The sequence below is a fragment of the Malania oleifera genome, chromosome 10, assembly GCF_029873635.1.
Source record: "Malania oleifera isolate guangnan ecotype guangnan chromosome 10, ASM2987363v1, whole genome shotgun sequence".
Taxonomy (NCBI): domain Eukaryota; kingdom Viridiplantae; phylum Streptophyta; class Magnoliopsida; order Santalales; family Ximeniaceae; genus Malania; species Malania oleifera.
The window spans coordinates 24975068-24994241 of record NC_080426.1 but is presented as its reverse complement, the minus strand read 5'-3'; the positions used below and the strand labels follow the sequence as shown (position 1 = coordinate 24994241).

Sequence of the window (19174 nt, the reverse complement as noted above, 5' to 3'; positions counted from 1 at the left end):
GAAAAGGAAAAAATATGAAGATGGTTGTTTTTATACATTATGTTGGATTCATAGTCCTAAAAATCAAAAAGACATTTGTTGCCAACTTCATATTAATAATACAATTTTAAGCAATTTATACCTCAGATTACAAATAACCATTTCCTTCCTTGTGTTCATGCAATCTTTTCACTATCTTCACTCTCTCATTTTTCTTCCTTCCCTTCCTCTCCCTACTCTCTCTACCTATAAATCTTCTTCACCATCTTTTCTTTCTTACTTTTTAAACCTAAACTTAACCTTAGATTTCATTTCTAAACCTTCATCCTCGCATTAGAAAAATTTTCCACCCACCCAAAGTTGGTAGGAAGATACTGACCTCTTAAAATTTGATAAAAAAGAAAGACTTTCTTTTAAATTTCAAAATTTTCTTTGACCTCACTTCAGATTTCAAAAATACTAGACTTTTATGGAGATTTGCCCAAAAAGCATAAAACTCCTCTTGGAAAAATTTTCCTCGAAAAATATAAGGAAAAATTTAAATTTTTTATGTAAACCTGATGAAAAGTTCCTAAAATTTTTAAAATCGCAAGAAAGATCCTTAAAATTTTTAAAATGTCGAGCCTCAAAAAATTGCTAATAACATTAAATCAAATGATGATTGGACATTCCAATAAGGGTCATGCCAACTCACTGAATCGTCAATTTAAATCATTATGCTGCATGGCAAACCTAAAGAAGGCACAATCCTAAAAGTCAATTTTACTTGAGTAAATTAAAATAATAACTTTTTGAGAGTAATAAGTTTCACAATTTTAATTTAAATTAGTGTGAATCTATTCTAATAATTGCTTCCAATGATGGAAAATATTGTTTTGCGACACTTTAAAGAGGAATCACGCATACCAGCACATTCTGCAGAAAAAAAGAGAAGAAAAACTAAATAAAAACTAAACGAAGCAACCTAAAACAAAACGCAAAACAGAAAAGACAGGAACATGTTTGCAACGTTTGAGAATTGAGATCAATATATCAGTTCCACGTTGCGAGAATTAAATTCCAACGGTGCCCAGCAAAGAAAATGATAAAATGAATTCCATCACTTTAATAGAAGTGGGAATGGAGACAACGGAAACATAAATGCACTATATAGTAAATCTACTAATCTAGCTACTCAATATTGATCAAATTTGTATGTGCGAACTGAATATTGAAACATCAGCTTCCACTCGTAAAAGATGCATGATGCATGGGAAAGAACATTCATCAAGGAAAAGTACTGATGTTGAACCTAAGCCTAACTTTGAATTACTTCATATTATTGAGATCATAATAAAAGCATTACAAGCTTTTGCAAACTATGAAGCCCAAACTGAGACAAGAAGAAAAACAACATGCATTACAACTATACATGGCATTTCAAAATCAAATTTTACAAAATTGGGGGGTCACTCTGTATTCTATTGAACTGCCAATCTCTGGAGATGATCCAAGAACACCTCAAAACTAACGTCATCAGTAAATATGATATCCCCTCCTGGAACAGGAGCATCATTGTTGTATGTAGCCGAAGGATTTAGCTTTGCTAGCAGAAAACGGGCCTGCATAAATTTGTTAATTCACAATTGTGGCCTTTTATACTGAACAGAGAGCATATGAGCATTTCCTTTTGTACTAAATTACAGGGCCTATGGCATTGAAACTCAGAAAGCTTCATTTAGTGTTCTTTTTCAAGCAAGAAAAAGCAAACAACAAAAATTGAATTCAAATGCCAGTCACATGGAGCAACAATAGTTGTACATGCCTGCTAAGTTGTGAAAGGGGCAATGAACAATGAATTTCAACAATGAACAATGAATTTCAACAATTCACTTCACTGACAAAACTTAGAAGTAGCAAAAAAAGCGATTGGTCAAGGTCAAAGGCCACCAAAGGGAAGCATTTTGCCAACAACTGTAGCTTTGTTGACTAAAACATAGAATAAGCAGAGAATGGTTACCTGGGAGCCATGCTGATCACAAATGACTAACCGAGGTACTGGAAACCTTTCCTTAATTATTGCATCTGCATCATCTCCGGGAGCTCGCAGCAACAAAGCAAATGCCTGCAGAAAAAAAAAAGTTTTTAATATTAAAGTGGAAAATACTGCAAGATTAGAAATAATTTTTTTTTTCCAAATAAAATGTAATGCTAGTGCCAAAACATCTGGTGAGGATGCAGATCATGGATCTGGAGCTAAGATAGAAGCTATAAGATTTTTCTTACAGCTTAATCAAAAATCTAAATCAAGATCTTCCCATTCTCTGGTTTCAGTGGGAAGGAAGCAAGAAAGTAGATAATAAGGATTGCTGGGATGCCTCATGTAAAGATCAGCACTTGAACTCTCAAGTTACATTTGGTCCACAGAATGGAATAGGGTGAGAAGGGAAATATAGGGATCTGATACTTTTGCGAAAAGAAAAAAAGCAGCTGGTACCATTAATTATAAGGCAAACAATCATGTAAAAAGTTAAGTCTAATTTCAACTAAGGTTGAATACACAAGAAATGACATCATATATCACACCATGAAAACGTGTGCTCTTCAATGTACATTCAAATAACATCAACATTTGGATTGTGAATTTGCTTTCAAACAGCAATGCCCCTGTTGCAAAACAAGTATATCCTGTAAATTGATTATTCCATTACTGCCCGATTCATTTTGTGAACCAAACATAAGAGGAAAAGCAATACTAATCTTAAAGGAGTTACTTTCAAAACTACCAACAGTGCACAATTTCACCCAAAATTTGCAGGCAAGTTAAAATGTTGAATATATAATCCTCAATGCATGTTCAGGAAATGTCAATAATTTAAATGTAGGAAAATAGAGTAAAATTTCAATATCAAATGGTCAAAATCTTATCTTTACATTAAAAAATTATCATCTGGTACACAACTATTGATATATCATGCAACAATGTCAACCCAAACATTATCAAGTAGATTTTATAATGTTTGTACAAGGAATTATATGCAAATATGCAAAATATCATGATGTGCTAGATTATCCTCTTAAGATACCATTGCTTTTTAATAAAGGCTCACCGATCAGCCAGGACCTGAGAAATTATATGCTAGATTATCATCTTCACTTTCAAAATGCAATGTGCCATTGGTTTTTAATTAACGATCAGTGAACGAGGAAATTAAGCCAAATCTCATGATGGGTATGCTTTTTGTATCAGTTTTTAAGTTCAACTTTCACATCCAAAATAAAATTACCTCATGTTCTGGCTGATTATGGTAACCAGCATTCCGCCATTGAGCAATGGTCGCACCATGAAATACAACAACAGTAAAATAAGAATCCAAAAGTAGGATTCTGTCAGCAGCAATAGCAGCCACATCAAGAAGAGCAGGTTCTGGACCTGAATGAAATGAGTATGAAATCAATGAAGGTTGAATCATCACAACTGAATTGGCAACATTTTCCCTGTTTAGGATCATTCTAAAGTATGCTGTCTCATCTGGACTGTTGTTAAAGACCTGTAACAAAAAGAGTTGAAGCTCAAGATGGTATGGAAAGAATGCAACAAAAATCAAAAAATATTTACACGACCCAGTTCGAGTTAATACACACCTGGACAAACTGAGATCGTCGCAAGTGAAATATAAATTGAGGAAATATTGAAAACCGTGGAGATAGGCTGAAAGAAGATGGACTGTCCTTTTGGTAATCACCAAACCGAGAACACAAGCGTATCAATGATCTATCCAACCATCTTATAGGATCAAATTCAGTCTGAATACAGATTTTCTTGTTAGATCATGAAAAAGGCATGAGCATTGCAAGTGAAGAACATCATTGCAAAACATATTACATATCCAAATGACCTATAAAAAGCACATAGTTATACAATTGGAATCAAATTAATCAGATGAACATAACATGATAAGATCATTCATTTTAACCAGCTGTTTGGCCTGTCAAACATACCAACAATGTTTGTCCCTGTTCTGGGCACCGTCTACTGGCTATTTCCCTATTTCAATTTCTTTGGAAGTTCTTGTTCCAAAAGCCCACATCAAGTTAATTTTAAAAAACATCCCCCGTGCTGCCCCCAAAGGAATCATTTTTTAATATCTTACAGCTTTTAGCCACAGAGCTAGAGATGGGGAAGTGGGATGTGTAGTGCATTGGGAGAATTGAGAAAGTGCTATTGATAAAGATGAGTCTTCCACCTTTTGGAAAATGGTTACTCTTCCAGTCGGCAAGATTTTTCTCAAATTTCTCAACAATGGAATCCCAATTTCTTGTCTGTGTACCTTTTTTTTTTATCAGCAAAGAGAAGTTTCATTAAAAGGACATGTACAAACAAGAAAAGAAGAGAGAACAAAAAGATAGATTGTAGATGACCACTTTACTTAAAAGCTTAAGCTGTTAGGTTATACGTTAACAATGCATATCAAGCCTTAATACTCCCCCACGTACAGCCCAATTGCACGTGGCGAGAAACAAACAACAAATAACACCCATATTTGGAACTCTATAATTTTTTAACAAAGTAAATTAAATGTGGGCAAGAAGATTAGAGCCCAAGACCTCCTGGCAACCATGGGTCTAATACCATATTAGATTATCACTTTAACTAAAAGCTTAAGCTGTTAGGTTATGGCTATATCAAGCCTTAATATCGATCAACAGTGAGATAGTGTATCTAAGAGGGGAAAAAAATGTGTATCAAGTACTGCCCACTGAACCAGCTTCAATGAGTAGTAAACCATCTATCCTTGAGGATTGTTGGAGAAGTAGATGTTCCTTCAAAACTTCTAGTATTTCTGTCTCCACGCAATCAAGAAAATAGTAAGAGGAACCAAAGACAAGGCTTTTTTTTCCTATCTGTATTCGTAGAAATACCCTTCCAAGAACAGATTTCCTTTTCCCACAAATTCAGCAGTGACCTAGTGCTGTCCCAAAAGAGCAATGGCCAGATCTAGAAAATTCTGGTCCAGGGGAAGTGGAGCAGCAGTAAGTGGTCCACAGTTTCAGCATCTCCTTTGCAAAGAAGCCTCTATTGACCAAGATTGAACCCCATATCTGAAGGTTATTGAGAGTGAGAATCTTCCCAAAAGTTGCCCCCCAAGCAAAGAAAGCAACTTTGGTTGGCGCAAGAGTTTTACATATGGCTCAGGAATCAGATATGACCTAGAGGGGCTGCCAAGCTGTTTGTAGAAGGAGCTGACTGTGAAGTAGCCATTTTTATTGAGTTTCCACAGACACATCCAAATTAATCCAACTGGGGGCATTTCTATGAAGACAGCCAAAAAGTAAGCAAAAGAATCCACCTCCTAATCATAAGCATTTCTAAATATGGGATGTCCCAAGCAGCCTCATTAATGGAGCTGTCCACATACATACTCACCGAAGCATCTTTGTTGCAAGCAAGATTAAGAATTTCCAGTAACTGAGACTCAGAGGAGAAGAGCTGCACCAATTTTCATGAAAGTGTTTGTTCCCATCTCCAACACAAAGTGGATGAGTGGAAAAAAAAAATCTTCCTGCCCTTTCTTGATGGACTTCCAAACACTTACCATACAGGACTGCCTGTGCTCATTGGATATCCACCCATTATGCTCAAGACCACACTTAAAGCAATAACCTTTTCTCCAAAGTAACTCCTCATTCATGAATCTCCACATCCATTTACACAACAGGGCCTTATTGATGCCAAGCAAAGGCGAAAAAAAAAGAGGGGGGGGGGGGGGTGCGCTTGTTGAAGAGAGCGAGAGAAAGGGACAACCCAAGATATTTCATGGAGAGAGACCCACTCCCCAGGCTTACAGCCTAAGATTCCTGCAAGGAAATAACCATTAGACATATCTCTGATATGGATAAGCTCGCTTTTACCAAGATTAACTTTAAGACCCAAACAGCTTTGAAGCAAAGAAGGATACATCCTAAATTCAGAATGAGATAAGAATCAGCACGAAATGATGATGTCATCTTCACAGAGGAGGTGCGAAATTCCCATCTTTGATTTGTTTCTACCGATGGGAGTTGGGAATTCAACACCAGTTCTCCCCTTCCAAACCCCCAAAAAACAAGAATGCAGATAGAATGCCTCTTACTGTTCAAGCTCACTCCCAAATCCAAAAAAACCTTCCTTCTGCAATTCATTTTAATCGCCACCCAATATTGAACTCTGCTGATTTTTTTTCGAATTGACTGAAATGCTGCAGTCTTAGAAGACCAAGGACAGATCACACAACCATCTTGCAGCCAATAGAGCAATCTTAATCCGCTTACTACTATATCAGGATCTCTCTCCCAAATGAATAAAACCTTCTTCCCCAAACTTTTCAGGCACAGATCAGAAGTCTTGTCTTGATACGCACAGATTTGAGGAGATTCTCATCCATATATACCTTTGATCAATCCGAGGAAAAGGAAGAGGAGAAAACAAATGAAAAAGCGAGAGAAAGGGAGACATGTTGCTTTCTGTGGATATTTATTATTCATAGCAGAAACAAGAACTATCAATAATGATGTGGGTAACTTAATAAGGATTAAATTTTGGTGCTTTGGTAAGTGCAACAAATGAAAACTTTTATCGCAGTATGTGTGGTTTGCTATTATTTGGGCTTTGTGGAAGGAGAGGAATATCAGTATTTTAAAAATCAAGTTATGTCCTCTGAGATAGAGTAAATTTCCTTGACCCTCTCTGTACTTTAGGTTCAGGGGGTTTTCGGGTGCTTTTTTTTTTTTTGGGCTGATGTGCAAAGGTATTGAAGAAAATTTAGTTGTAAATTTGTTGCTTTGTTAAGGAAAATCATTCTCCATATTTTTCAATTCTTTCTGCCATTATTTTTTTCTCTAAAAATAATACATAAAAGTTCAGAATAAAATTTATCATCGCAAAAAAAGTATCCAGAGAATGAGAAAGTTTGAAAATTTATTATATCAAACTCTCCAAACATGTTGAATGGCCATGCAATTACCTCAGTTTCCATTTTGAAGGAAACTAGACGTGCCATAACTACAGCAGCTGCTTCTTGGTCAAATCCAGCAATTAAGTCCTGTAGCATATGAAAAGAAATATAGTACTTATCTGGAAATTTTGAAAGAAACAATTACTATGTAAATAAATGATATTGAGCAACGCCAGAAATAAACAATATGCAGTCCCAAGAAACAAAGTTGTGAAAGTATATACCCAAATTATACAGTAAGCAGATAGGTATAATGATCAATTTAAAAAAGAATTCAAAGTTGTAAAAAATTAACATGTTATGCAGTGCTGCAACAGTGAAGCATAGTTAATATTGCTAGTTGATATAAGATTTATTAATAATTGTTATCTAGGTGTCTAAATTATAGTCCAATAAAAGAGTGCCTTTTCCTAAGTCCAACTTCATTACTAACAAAGCTCATTTAGGAGTCTAGTTCCAAAGTTCATTTATAGGCCTTTTGAGCCTACAGAAGTCAAAAACAGCTGTAGTCAGGAATAGTGACTTTCCTAGGCACAGTTAATGCCTTATGTTGTCATTTATGTCAATCCAGATAATAAAGAGGCAATAAATAATTTCCATTTCCATTTCCTTATCAATTATGATCTGTTTAGAATGCCCTGACATTTAGAAGTGTGGGTTTTTTGCACAAGAGGACCTCTCTTTTCCACTAAACATCCTCCGATTAATCCTAATCTGTCAGATTAGAAAATCCTACACACTATTTGTACCCCATACACTGCAACAACATTGTTGATTAACTACCTGACAACTTATGCTTCTAGGAAAAGAGGCGTCCAACATGGTATCAGATAAATGGTTGCAAACAGACCCTTGGTTCTAACCTTGTTACTTGCATTTATTGTATGGTTGTTAAAAATTATCTTCTCCCCCATAATGAGTATCATTATTTGCTTATCTCTCCACATGCAATCAGGAATATAGGGGACTGTTAAGGCTCAATATACATTGTTGCCCACAAATAGACAGCTACAGCTTTTAGACAAAGTGGTTATCTAACATAAGTAGTTCAAAGTTTCAAACTATCAACAGAAAGCCAAAAAATACAACAAAAAAGTCACGGAATCTGTTGAAGAAACACATACAAATTAGTTCATCTTTTTTTCCAGGTAAAGGTCGATTGCTGCCTCTTCACCATTAACAAGTTCGAAGGTGGTGGTGTTATTCAAGCCCCTCAAACTTTTTTTGGGGATTTGGTTGCCTCCCGGCACCCGCCCGGAAGAGGGGGGGGGGGGAGAGGGGATGGTGGAGCACATAACCAGTTGTGGGAGGCCATTCAATCTAGGAAGACTCAAAACACAGAGACACATGGACATGAAAAATCCAAAATATATGGGACAAAACACTCTAGGGACATGCAAAGCAATGATAATCATCATTTTGATGGAATTCAAAGCCTCTGAAAATTGCAATTTTTATCCTATCATTGTCATCAAAGGATGTTCCAAGCTGGACTCTCCTGCAGGGGATTCTCACTCATTTTCCCCAAATAGGGTCTGATGGCATTCCATGAATCCCGTTGATCTCCTCACCTCCTTGCCCCATCAGTTTTGCTGATTAATATTAAGGTGGTTAAGGTTTTTACTCTCTTACAGCTGATAAAATTTTTCTATTTGACTTATTTGATGATGCAAATTAATGCTTCATATTACTGAGTTTTCTGGTTGAAAATCATCTTCTGATGCAATAGAGAATGTGCTTACATATGGGTAATGGAGCAAATAAAGCTATTTTGGTCCACAAAATCAGAAAATCTCAGAGAATTTTTAGAGCTCTTGCATACCAATTCCTCATGAGGTTTCTGACAAATAAATCTGTTCATTTCATCTTGATTGAACTAATCATTGGAACATGTGGTAGTCAAATATGTGTGAATTCCGAACAGGGATGAAGCATGAGGGTGGTGGTGTCATAACTTGTGAAGCCCCAGTACGTAGAGACACAAACAAACAAGACATAAGAAAGTAACGGACAGAACCTTCAACTGCTTTCATTCCTAGAAGTGCAAAAATTGTGGTTCTAGGAATCTGGTGGAAATACAAGAACATGTATGGACGGGATGTAGGAATGAAGATGGCTTGGTAAGTTATCATTTAAGCCAAAATATGCAAAAATGTAGAGAATGAAGATGGAACTGGTCGGCAATGGGGCTCTCAGTGGCTTTGGCTGGAAATGACACATTGGCCAGGGAAATAAATTTTAGGAAGGATTCTAAATGCATTTTAAGAAATGAATCACGCCTGAAATTTAAAGTAGAAGGGCTGAGTGCTAATTTAAGTGTAAATGGGACTGGGCCAAGAAGAGGATGTGTGTAAAACATGTGGTCACATCCTTTGGGCCGGAAAGACTATTAGTTAGGCCTGTATATCAAGTGACTACTGTTGGACCCCACATTAATCTGAAAATTTGTGATCTGCTGGAGCAAACAGGGGCAAGAACTCCTATAAACCCTTGCCATCGTAGTTCACAAAATTAACTAGTTATCTCTGGCCCTTTTTCGCCTACCACCATCAAGACAAACTTCATTACCTCCAGGATTAGACAATCATAAACCCATCTCGTCCATCAATTGTTGTGCATCTAAATCCTCTCCAAAATCTCCTCCACAGGGGGCAGGCAGAATTCCATCCTTGCACCGTAGCTCATTATCCATACAACCATCCTCAAGAATAGGAATCCCTTCCAAACCTTCCATTGGAGACGGAAGGCACATACGATAAATCCCCAAGTAAATGAAAAGAGTCAGAACCATATCCATATTGTTCACAAATTTCATCCAAAGCAAACCCCATCACAGTCAAACTCACTAAGGACTTCACTGTCATTATCCGAGAGATTCCCCCATTTCTTCTTCTCCTTACCTTTGCTTTCCCTCTCGCTAGTTGTGGCCCTCTGAGCATTTGGATCTTCCACAATACATAACTTTACTTCTGAATCTCTCATTAAAAACTGTGGCACTGTAGTGCAGTAAGACCCTACCTTCTCAATTCTTTATTCATTTCCACACGCACCTGGAATTGCCTTCCAAGCATACACTTTTTGTCACCTAAACTTATCTGATTTACTCCGCATACCAAAAGATTCCAGGCAGAACCATCATTTTTCCTTTGAATTTTGTTAATCTCAGGTCTAGGTCCTCAGCAATACTATCAACAGCAAACACTTTAGACACTTGTTTTCCTTTCCTCTACAAATTTGCTCCAACTCTATTCTGACTTTCAGAATTTTGTCCTTCAAACAAAGCTGGACCGGAATAGGAGTTATTCACCTGCACCATCTCCATCCGTGAATCAGAAGATATGTGGTTGACTTTCTTCAGTGAAGGAGCAGAATCCATAGGCTGCAGATCTAAAAAATACTTTCTCTATTGCTATCAGGTCGAAGCTGCTTAGCCTGAGATAAATGCACCATCTGTGCATTAGCTTTTTAGGCCAGAGTTGAAGGCTCATTTCTATATACTAGATTTGATAAAAGACTGCCCAAAAGATGGCCCAGATTCAGTGAAATATTAACAATATCCAGCCCAATTCCAATCCCACGCCATTTCCCTTGGGTTTGCAGCCACAACCTATTCTTTGCACAACCCAGCCCATTCCGCTCTTTCTACTCCACACAATCATAGAAACCCCGCTGCATCTGGATGCACAGCAGCATTAACAGTCAGAGATGCACGATCAGGCATCACAACCGGCATTACACCCCCACACTGACCGCAGAACTTATTACTTCCTGTCGTCACCACCTTGCTCCACTATGATTAGTTTTCTGTAGTCCATCATCAATAACAGACACCACCACACCAAATTCATTGGCCATCGCACAAAACTCCTGCACAAATCCTCTCTCTTTTTCCTTCCTCTGGGGACAAAAGCTGAATAATGCTTACCATTCCAACCCAACCCTAAGTCCAGGAACTTCCTCATCGTGGTCATTCAAATCACCAACCAATATGTGACACTACCAATTCAAATGCTCCGATAACCCCTACCCAACCATCCAAACACCAAAAACAACCCCTCCAACCTCCAGGAAGTCTAACCCCCCCACCGATGACGAAGATAATCTCGGCCATTGATTATGTTCAAGGTTCCACTGCAGCACAGAGAGAAAATTGCCCTTCCCACCCTATCCAGCCTCAGATCGAAGGTTTTCCCTTCGCTCTGGATTGAATGTCTGCAGTTCTCTTCTTTTATGACCTAGTCACGCACTAAACCAAGGAGGATGAGGGGAGAGAAGTTTTGAAGGGAGAAAGGGCATGTTTTCTTTTTGCTAAGTAGTTCCACAATTTAGGTCTGATTTTCTCTTCAGTGATTTCTGGATTTCATTGGCCTGCTCACTCTGGCTTCAGAAAGAGGAGAGAGATGGAAAGCTCAAGATTCTGATGGAAACTGGAGGATTGATAGTTATGGCTGGCTGGGGGTTTGAAGGGAATTAGGCAGCATGAAATTTTTTTGGGATATTATTACATTAAAGCTATGTTAAAGAATCCAAGAAAAAATCACAAGAAATTGGTAGCTTTTATGAAGGTTATTGCCAATTTGATTCCTGGGTCAACCTGATCGATCAATGTCAAGAGAAGACAAGCCAAAAGGTCAGGATGTGTCACAGACAAAGGTTTTTATGGCCTTAATCAAACATTGACAGGGAAGTCTGCTTCAGAAACACAGCTGGCAGTTACTCAAACAGTGACAAATAAACAAACACAATTTATTGTAGGGCAGAATGTACAAGAAGGATAAAACAAAAGGAAAACAGAGAGAATAAAATCCTCCCTTTATATCAAAAGTAAATAATTACAAATTTCCCATTCTAGACCCAAAAACCAAAACCAATGCAAGAGAGCCAACCAGTCCCACTGCATGTCTTCCAAAGAGATGTGGCAAAAAAATCCATTTGTTAACACCCACAAAGATGAAAGATAAGTCACTCTACTCCGAAGCAAGTTAGTAGACATAGCCACTCCTTTGAAAATTCTAGCATTCCTTCCCATCCAAACACACCATATTATAGCCATAATAGAGCATCACCATAAAGCTTTCCTATCCTTTCTTTTACCAAAGCCTCTAAATGTGATGGAGCAAAATGCCTTCAATCTGAACGGACAAACCCAGCTCTCACCAAATATACCAAATAATTTATTCCAAATAGCCAACATGTAAGGACAATGAAGAAACAAATGTGCACAAGTCTCTCCACTCCTCAAGCAAAGGACACAAATATCCAGAAACAGTGCTTTATTGGGTCTTCTCTTTTGAAGCAAATCATTGGTATTAATTCTTTCAAGTACCGCAGTCCAAATGAAACCTTTTATTTTCAAGGGAGCTTTGGATTTGCAAATTTATCCGCAGTAGAGTCACGGGTAAAATAAGAGAAAAGATTTACAAGAGTATTCCCCAGAAGTATCTAAGCTTCAGACCCTTTTGTCACTCCCAAATGATTATGAAAATAATCAAGCAGCCTAGTCAAAAGGGGCAGCTCATTAATGTCTCTCTCACATTGAGATTTCTCCCAAAATGGAAATTCCAAGAATGCCTTTCTCCTTACGAAAGAAAAAGGTGGAAATGGCAGTATCACAGAGATTTGATAAATGAAAAAAGACAAGGGAATTCAGTAGAAAAAGGCCTATCCCCCACTCAATGGTCTTTCCAAAATCGAATTTGCTCCCCATCACCCACTGAATGCTGGACCTTAGGAAGAAAATAATCATAAATCTGAGATACAAACTTCCATCGACTCAAATAAGTAAATATTATTTCCCACTTAAGCATCCCACCCATTTTGTAGTATTCCAAATTTACTTCGATTACACAGTGACAATTTAATGCTGAAGGATTTGAGAGTACCTCCAAATACAATCACAACAAACAACCTAGCCATAAGTCCCACTAGGTGGGGTAGTAACCCCATATAATGTAATCAATTTGTGTGCTAGAGATGGATAAACATATGGGTACTGCTATCAATTACTGTCAAGCTGATCACGTAGGGGAATCCTAGTACAGAATTTATCTGATAATGCACAAGGCGTAGATGACTTGTATGAAGACAACAATCTTTTGATGGATGAGCTCCAGATCCATGATGATGCTTTCCCTTCTGTGTCTCCCACTGTTTGCTTGGTTGAAGAAATTCCTTTTGGCAAGGAGATACAGAATGCAGATTAAATTTGTGAAGAGGAACAGGATAAGGCAGATAGACAAATAGTTGACAGTGTTTTAGATAATTCTTTATCCTCTCATCGACATGATTGTGATAAAAGAGGTATTTCTGTACAAAAGGTCTCAAGTCCTGTCAATGAGTTTAACTTAGTTTTTTATGCTCCTTTTGGCAATCATGATATTAATTCATATTCAATATAACATTTGTTCATGACTCCTAATTCTAACAGATGTATTCTATCCATACCTGATGAGGCTGGCACTGAAACAGATTACCTACATAGCAAAATAGAATTAGGTCCTAAAGCAGGAATGGTGACTGTGGAACCATTCAGTGATTAGAAGAGCAGCCAGAACCAATGAGTTGTTGGAAAAGTTGGAGTTTTAAGTCAGTAAGTTGGTGAGGAGTTGAGGGTTGATGTTACCCCCAGGACTTATGAGTGGAAAAAAAGGAGGGTGGAAAAAAAAAGAGTTGTCTACCATTAATCATGGTGTGGTGAAAAGTAGGCACCAAAGTTTCAAGGTAGTGCTTAGTTGGAATGTTCAGGGATCAAGAAGTCTTGATAAGTGCCATAAAGTCAAGGAGGTTACTAGGAAGACAATAAGGGTTCTTGTGATAACTGATATTGTCATGTTGCAAAAATCTAAATTGGAGGTGTTGATGGATTATTAGTTAGAAGTTTTTTTTTTTTTTTTTAATAAAAAAATAAGAAAAAAAAAAAAAAAAAAGGGGGGGGGCAAGAGATTCATTTACAATGAGAAAGCAACTAAACAAGAAGTAAATACAGAAGGTAGGAACAAAGCAATTCAAGAAAGTAGGGCCAGCCAATCCCACTGGAAACATGCCAGAAGAATCCGTTAGCTGAACAGCAAAGGGACGCCAAAAAGACCACTCTGCTCCAAATCCCATTACTGGAAGTGGGAACCCTATACCCTTGTTTTTCACTGTCTAAATTGGATAACATACTTGTCACAATAATAGTATGCACACAACCAGTGATGTCAAACAATTTGCAGCAGCCAATGAACATACAAAGCATCTATCTTTTGCAGAAGACAACAGCAGATCTTACCTGTATGCTTCCAGGTCCAGTAACCCATCTTCTGGAAAGGGTTGTAACACGTAATCTCATTTGACCACTATAATGCTGATAACTGAAGCAAAAGATCTGTAGCAAGTCAGAAATGTTTCCATCTCTTCTAAACATAATATGCAATCAACAGATTACTCAAAAAAGTATAAGCTTGGTGTACATACTAGGTTAAAAATTGAAAGTAAAACTGATTGCTTGCAGATTGACCAATAACATCTGGGATGTCCTTTTTTACTATTTCAAATATTAAACATAACGATGTAGCTTTGTCAAGGCCACACATCTTCCAAGCACTGGTGTTCCCCTGACCGACAACACTTTCAGAGCACAAAGGACCTTTCTGCACGAAGTCAACAAACATCTGAAATGCCCAGAAGACAAGACAAGGACACCACTGAAGCAGAGATTATACCTTTTCAAGAGATGCGCAAGGACCTATAATGCCCTGGACTTTGACATCCTTCGAGCAGCTTATCTCAAATATACCACTGCACACAAAGTTAATATGAGAATGAAAACTGAGATATCCCTCCAGTCAATCACCAGGGCACTACAAGATGAAAAAAATAGAATGGAAACAGTTCAGCTTCATGGTGCAGAAGATAATGGCTACACAAGTCAACTTATAATTATATTGCACCATTATTTGGAATTGTGTCGCACAAACTTGATGGAATTAGCTTCATATCAGGCTAAAACATCATAGCATAGCAGTAAAGGCATCAATACAAGTAGGGAGGAATTTGTGCTCAGTTCACAATGTGAGTCATCAACAAGCCAAACAATGCAAATTTTTCTTATTAAAATGGAGATTATATTAAGAGGGAGAAAAAAAAATTACAAATAGCCAGAGAACCAGGCATTCTCACAAAAAGAAAACAGAAAAAGGAAAAAGAAAAAAAAAACCAACGGAAAATATACATTCAAAAAAAAAAAAAGTGAATGTCATACCCCACCAAAACCAAACTGCAAAAATATAAATTCCAAACTGCAGCCATTTCTTTTTCTACAAAGATGAAACGACTTATGCATATAGTCATTCACAGTTTAAATTTTCACAATATTTGAAAGTAAATTATACATATTATAGGACAAAAAAAAACTATAATTTTTTAAAATACTACTAGAGGTCAGCAACTGTCATTGAAAACCAAGCACAATATTTTCTCACCTTTAATTCTGGAATAATTTTCTACAATATTTAAAATGGCATCCAACGCAATATCAAGATAAAAATGGACCAAAAAAATGACGAGAGGAAGATGTAAAATCCTAACAAAAACAACAAGAAGCCTTAAGTCCCAATAGATGGGTCGGCTATATGAATCATTTTCTGCCATTTCATGCAATCAAGGGCATTTTCCTCACTTAATTTAAGAGCTGTTAAATCCTTCCTCACACGCTTGAAGCATTTCTCCATTTTACCCAACCTACTCTAACTTTATGTACTATGTCTTCTTCTATTTCTCCTTCCGCTTGCATGATAGATCCAAGATATTGCTATCTACTAGTGTTGTTGGTTTCTTGATTATCAAGTTTAATCTTATTTTCAATATTCCTCCTCACATGGCTGAATTACATTTCATATGTTCAGTATTGTTTCTACTTATCCTAAAACCTCTAGACTCTAAAGTTGTTCTCTAAAGTTCTAACTTGGATTCTACAAGCTCCTGCTTTCATCAATTATAACAATATCATCTGTGAACAATATACACCATGGGATCTCATTTTGGATATTCCTAGTGAGTTCATCAATTACTAGAGCAAAAAGATAGGAGCTTATCAATATACCAACTGAAAACCCCCAAATCCTCCAAATAAAAAACTAGAGTAATGGTTACGCAAATCAAGTAAATATGCATTAGGTCCAAGTTTCTTAAGGATGGGGAAAGGGCCAATAGCATGGGCATGGAGTTTTTAAATGGATCTAGGGTAGTTTCCAAGTCTAATGCAAACCATGACACTATCCCCTATCTCTAACTCCACAATGCACATCTCTTGCGCATTTGTAATCCATATTACTCATGAAATTTTTCGCCTAACCCCAGCACACAACTCATGAATATGTTGAATAAAAGACTCAACAGGCTTTGAAATAAAGGCATTTGGTGGAAAAGGAACAATGTTTGTAACCGAATACACACTCAAATGGCTTCTACCAGTTAACCTATTCATAAAATTATTATGAGCAAACTCAACAATGGGTGGCACCAAGTCCCAATTGCCTTATTTTTCTCCCACTATACACCTAAATAGGTCACCAAGACTACGATTCACAGCCTCATTCTGACCATGAGGCTAGGAGTGGCCAGCAGAAGAAAACATCAAGCCAGTCCCACACGTTTTCCAAAGTGTCTCCTAAAAGTAGACAAGAAATGGCAAACCATACAATTTAACCACCTCTTAAACAACAATTTAGCCATATGATATGCATAAAAAGGTCCTATTAGATGGGATAAAATGTGACATCTTGGAAAATCTATTAACACAAATATGGAATCATATCCCGAGCTATTTTAGGGAGTCCAATAAAAAAAATTCATATTAGGTCTCTCCAAGGTATGTTTAACAATGAAAGAAGGGTGTAAAGACCAATGTTGTGTCTCCTAGATTTGGCTAACTGACACGTACAACACTAAGACACTATCCTAGGAACAACCCTCGTCAAGAAAGGCCAATAAAAACTATCCTAAACTAAAGCAATAGTTTTATCCCTTCCTAGACCAGCTAACCCTCCCGCTTTCAATTTCCAAACTACAATATCTCTAAAAGAAGTACGGGAAATGCATAACTTAATACCTCTAAATAGATTTTCCATCATGAGTGATAAAGTCTACCAATTCTCTACGATGGCCTTCACTCACCTCCTAGAAGATAAGATTGAAATTAGGACAACTAGAATACTCATCCTTAATGACCTCAGAACTCATAATATGAAGAATAGCTGGCTACTCTATTGAGGCCATCAATCACCTTATTCTCAACATTAGAATGATTTTTAAGAGCAAAGGTAAACTCATTGAGGAACTCTACCCAACCAGCATGCTTCACACTCAACTTATACGAACTCAAATATTCCAAAGCAAGATGGTCATAAAGACGTATTTGGATCGAAGCCATGTTAGAGAGAGAAGCTCTCTCCTCTCTCTAGAGAGGCGCATGGCTTTGGGGTGAATCTGCGATATCCTTGCTGAATTCTTGCTAGTACTAAACCCTGTGGTTGATTTCCTACTGGGTTATTAACAAGTAAGGTTGCCATTTGGAAGATCTGTGAAGGAAATCAAGTGCTGGAAGAAGACTGTGGTTTTCCCCCCTAAGTTAAGTTTGAATTTCTTTCTTGTTTGTACGAACCAGATGGGTCGAAAGGAAGCCCTTAGAGCACAACAAAGAGAGAGTAAAGAAGAAGAATCCAAGAAGGAAGTTGAGGAGGCCTTGAAATTCATTATACTAAAAGGTGGAAATAAAGATCTATGGATGAAAAAGAAAAAACATGAGATAATGGCTGAGTTCTCTCAGCTTGCTAGGGAGCAACTGAAGGAAGTCCAGGTATTAGAGGAAAGGACTCAGGAAACGTCCGACCCTCTCCTGCCGATACAGATACCAAGAGAGGACTTTTGTTCCTCTTCGAGTAATGCGAGTGAAGGATGTCTGAAGGAGGTAGCTATTAAGTATCAGTTTGGGGTCTCGGATTCTCAGGAGGCCTTAATCAAAGCCCCTTCGCCCCTTGAGAAGGAGAAAGGCCTGATTCTTAAGAAGGGCTCCAACAGATGTTCCAGTGAAGAGGTCCCTTGCAGCAATCTGGAGGGTATTTCGGCACCTAGCCTGCCATGCGTAGTAGAGGATAACATTGTCCCTCCCCATGAAACTAGTGATTTGAGGTCTAATGAAGTCCCATTAGTCTCTGAAAAGCAAGACTCGAAAGAAAGAGAAAATAGTGAGGCACCAAGTAGTGAGAAGGGCAATGATCTGGAAGCTGAAGTGGATGACCTCTCAGAGAAGATACAAGATCAGAAGGGTCCTGACGGTGAGAGAACAATCCTAAGACATAATAAGAAGGTTGCCTGGGCAGAGCTTTTTGCCAATAATCGTAATCCCTCAAACTGTGGTCCCCTCCCAGCTTTTGAGCATATTGGTGATTGTGTTCATATCCCTCCTACTGCGATGTATAACTCAGAGGGGATAACAAACAAGCATCTAGTGGGGTATTTTACAGGGAAATTCCCTGGTAAGACGGCTTTCAACTCCCTATTAAGGTCCTGGAAGGTCAATGTAGTATTTACTCAACATGATAAGGGCTAGATTGTTCTTAAATTCCAAAGGGAGGAAGATCTTAATGAGGTCTTACAGAAAGGTCCTTACTCTATATATGGAAGAACTCTAATCCTCAAGAAAATGCCCAAATTCTTTCAATTTGGCTTGGAGCATAGAACGGTTGTTCCTGTCTGGGTTCAACTAAAGGATCTGCCTTTTGAACTGTGGTCTCCTGAAGCTATTGGAAGGTTCTGTTTAGCAATTGGCAGACCTCTATGTATGGATAAATTAACCACTACCAAGGGTAGAATATCCTATGCTTTAGCCATGGTAGAGATAGACATAGCAAAAGAAGTTAAGCACAGAGTTAAGATTCTACTTCCAGATGAAGTTGAGATCTCCCAAGAAATAGTGTATGAAGGACTTCCGAAGTTCTGTCATAAATGCAAGTCCATTGGCCACTCTGAGGCTTTTTGCGGTCATAGAGATGGGGTCAAAAAACCTCATGTTGCTCAGTACAGACCCAAGATGAATGCCAGGCTACCAAACACTGAGGAAGTTGCTGATGCCTCTGGAATTGTAGGGTCAGAAAATGAAAAGGTGGCTACATCCAACCCTATGAGGGTGGTGGAAGAAGGCAAAAATCCTAGGTTGACTAATCTAATGCAGATGATGGCAA

The 19174-nt window shown here is 37.8% G+C and overlaps 1 protein-coding gene across 1 annotated transcript in view; it reads right to left on the bottom strand.

The window, feature by feature from the left end:
• Nucleotides 1-1259: 1259 nt before the first annotated feature.
• The window catches only part of LOC131167110 (protein transport protein SEC23 C), a 40634-nt gene continuing 22719 nt past the window's right edge, over nt 1260-19174 (bottom strand). Inside the window, exons 5-12 of the mRNA XM_058125924.1 lie at nt 14657-14732; nt 14409-14584; nt 14224-14305; nt 6963-7040; nt 3604-3765; nt 3246-3509; nt 1979-2083; nt 1260-1580 (exon numbers count right to left, since the gene is read on the bottom strand). Of these exons, the coding sequence (XP_057981907.1) occupies nt 1440-1580; nt 1979-2083; nt 3246-3509; nt 3604-3765; nt 6963-7040; nt 14224-14305; nt 14409-14584; nt 14657-14732 (1084 nt within the window). The 3' untranslated portion in view covers nt 1260-1439. The remainder of the gene's footprint in view (nt 1581-1978; nt 2084-3245; nt 3510-3603; nt 3766-6962; nt 7041-14223; nt 14306-14408; nt 14585-14656; nt 14733-19174) is intronic.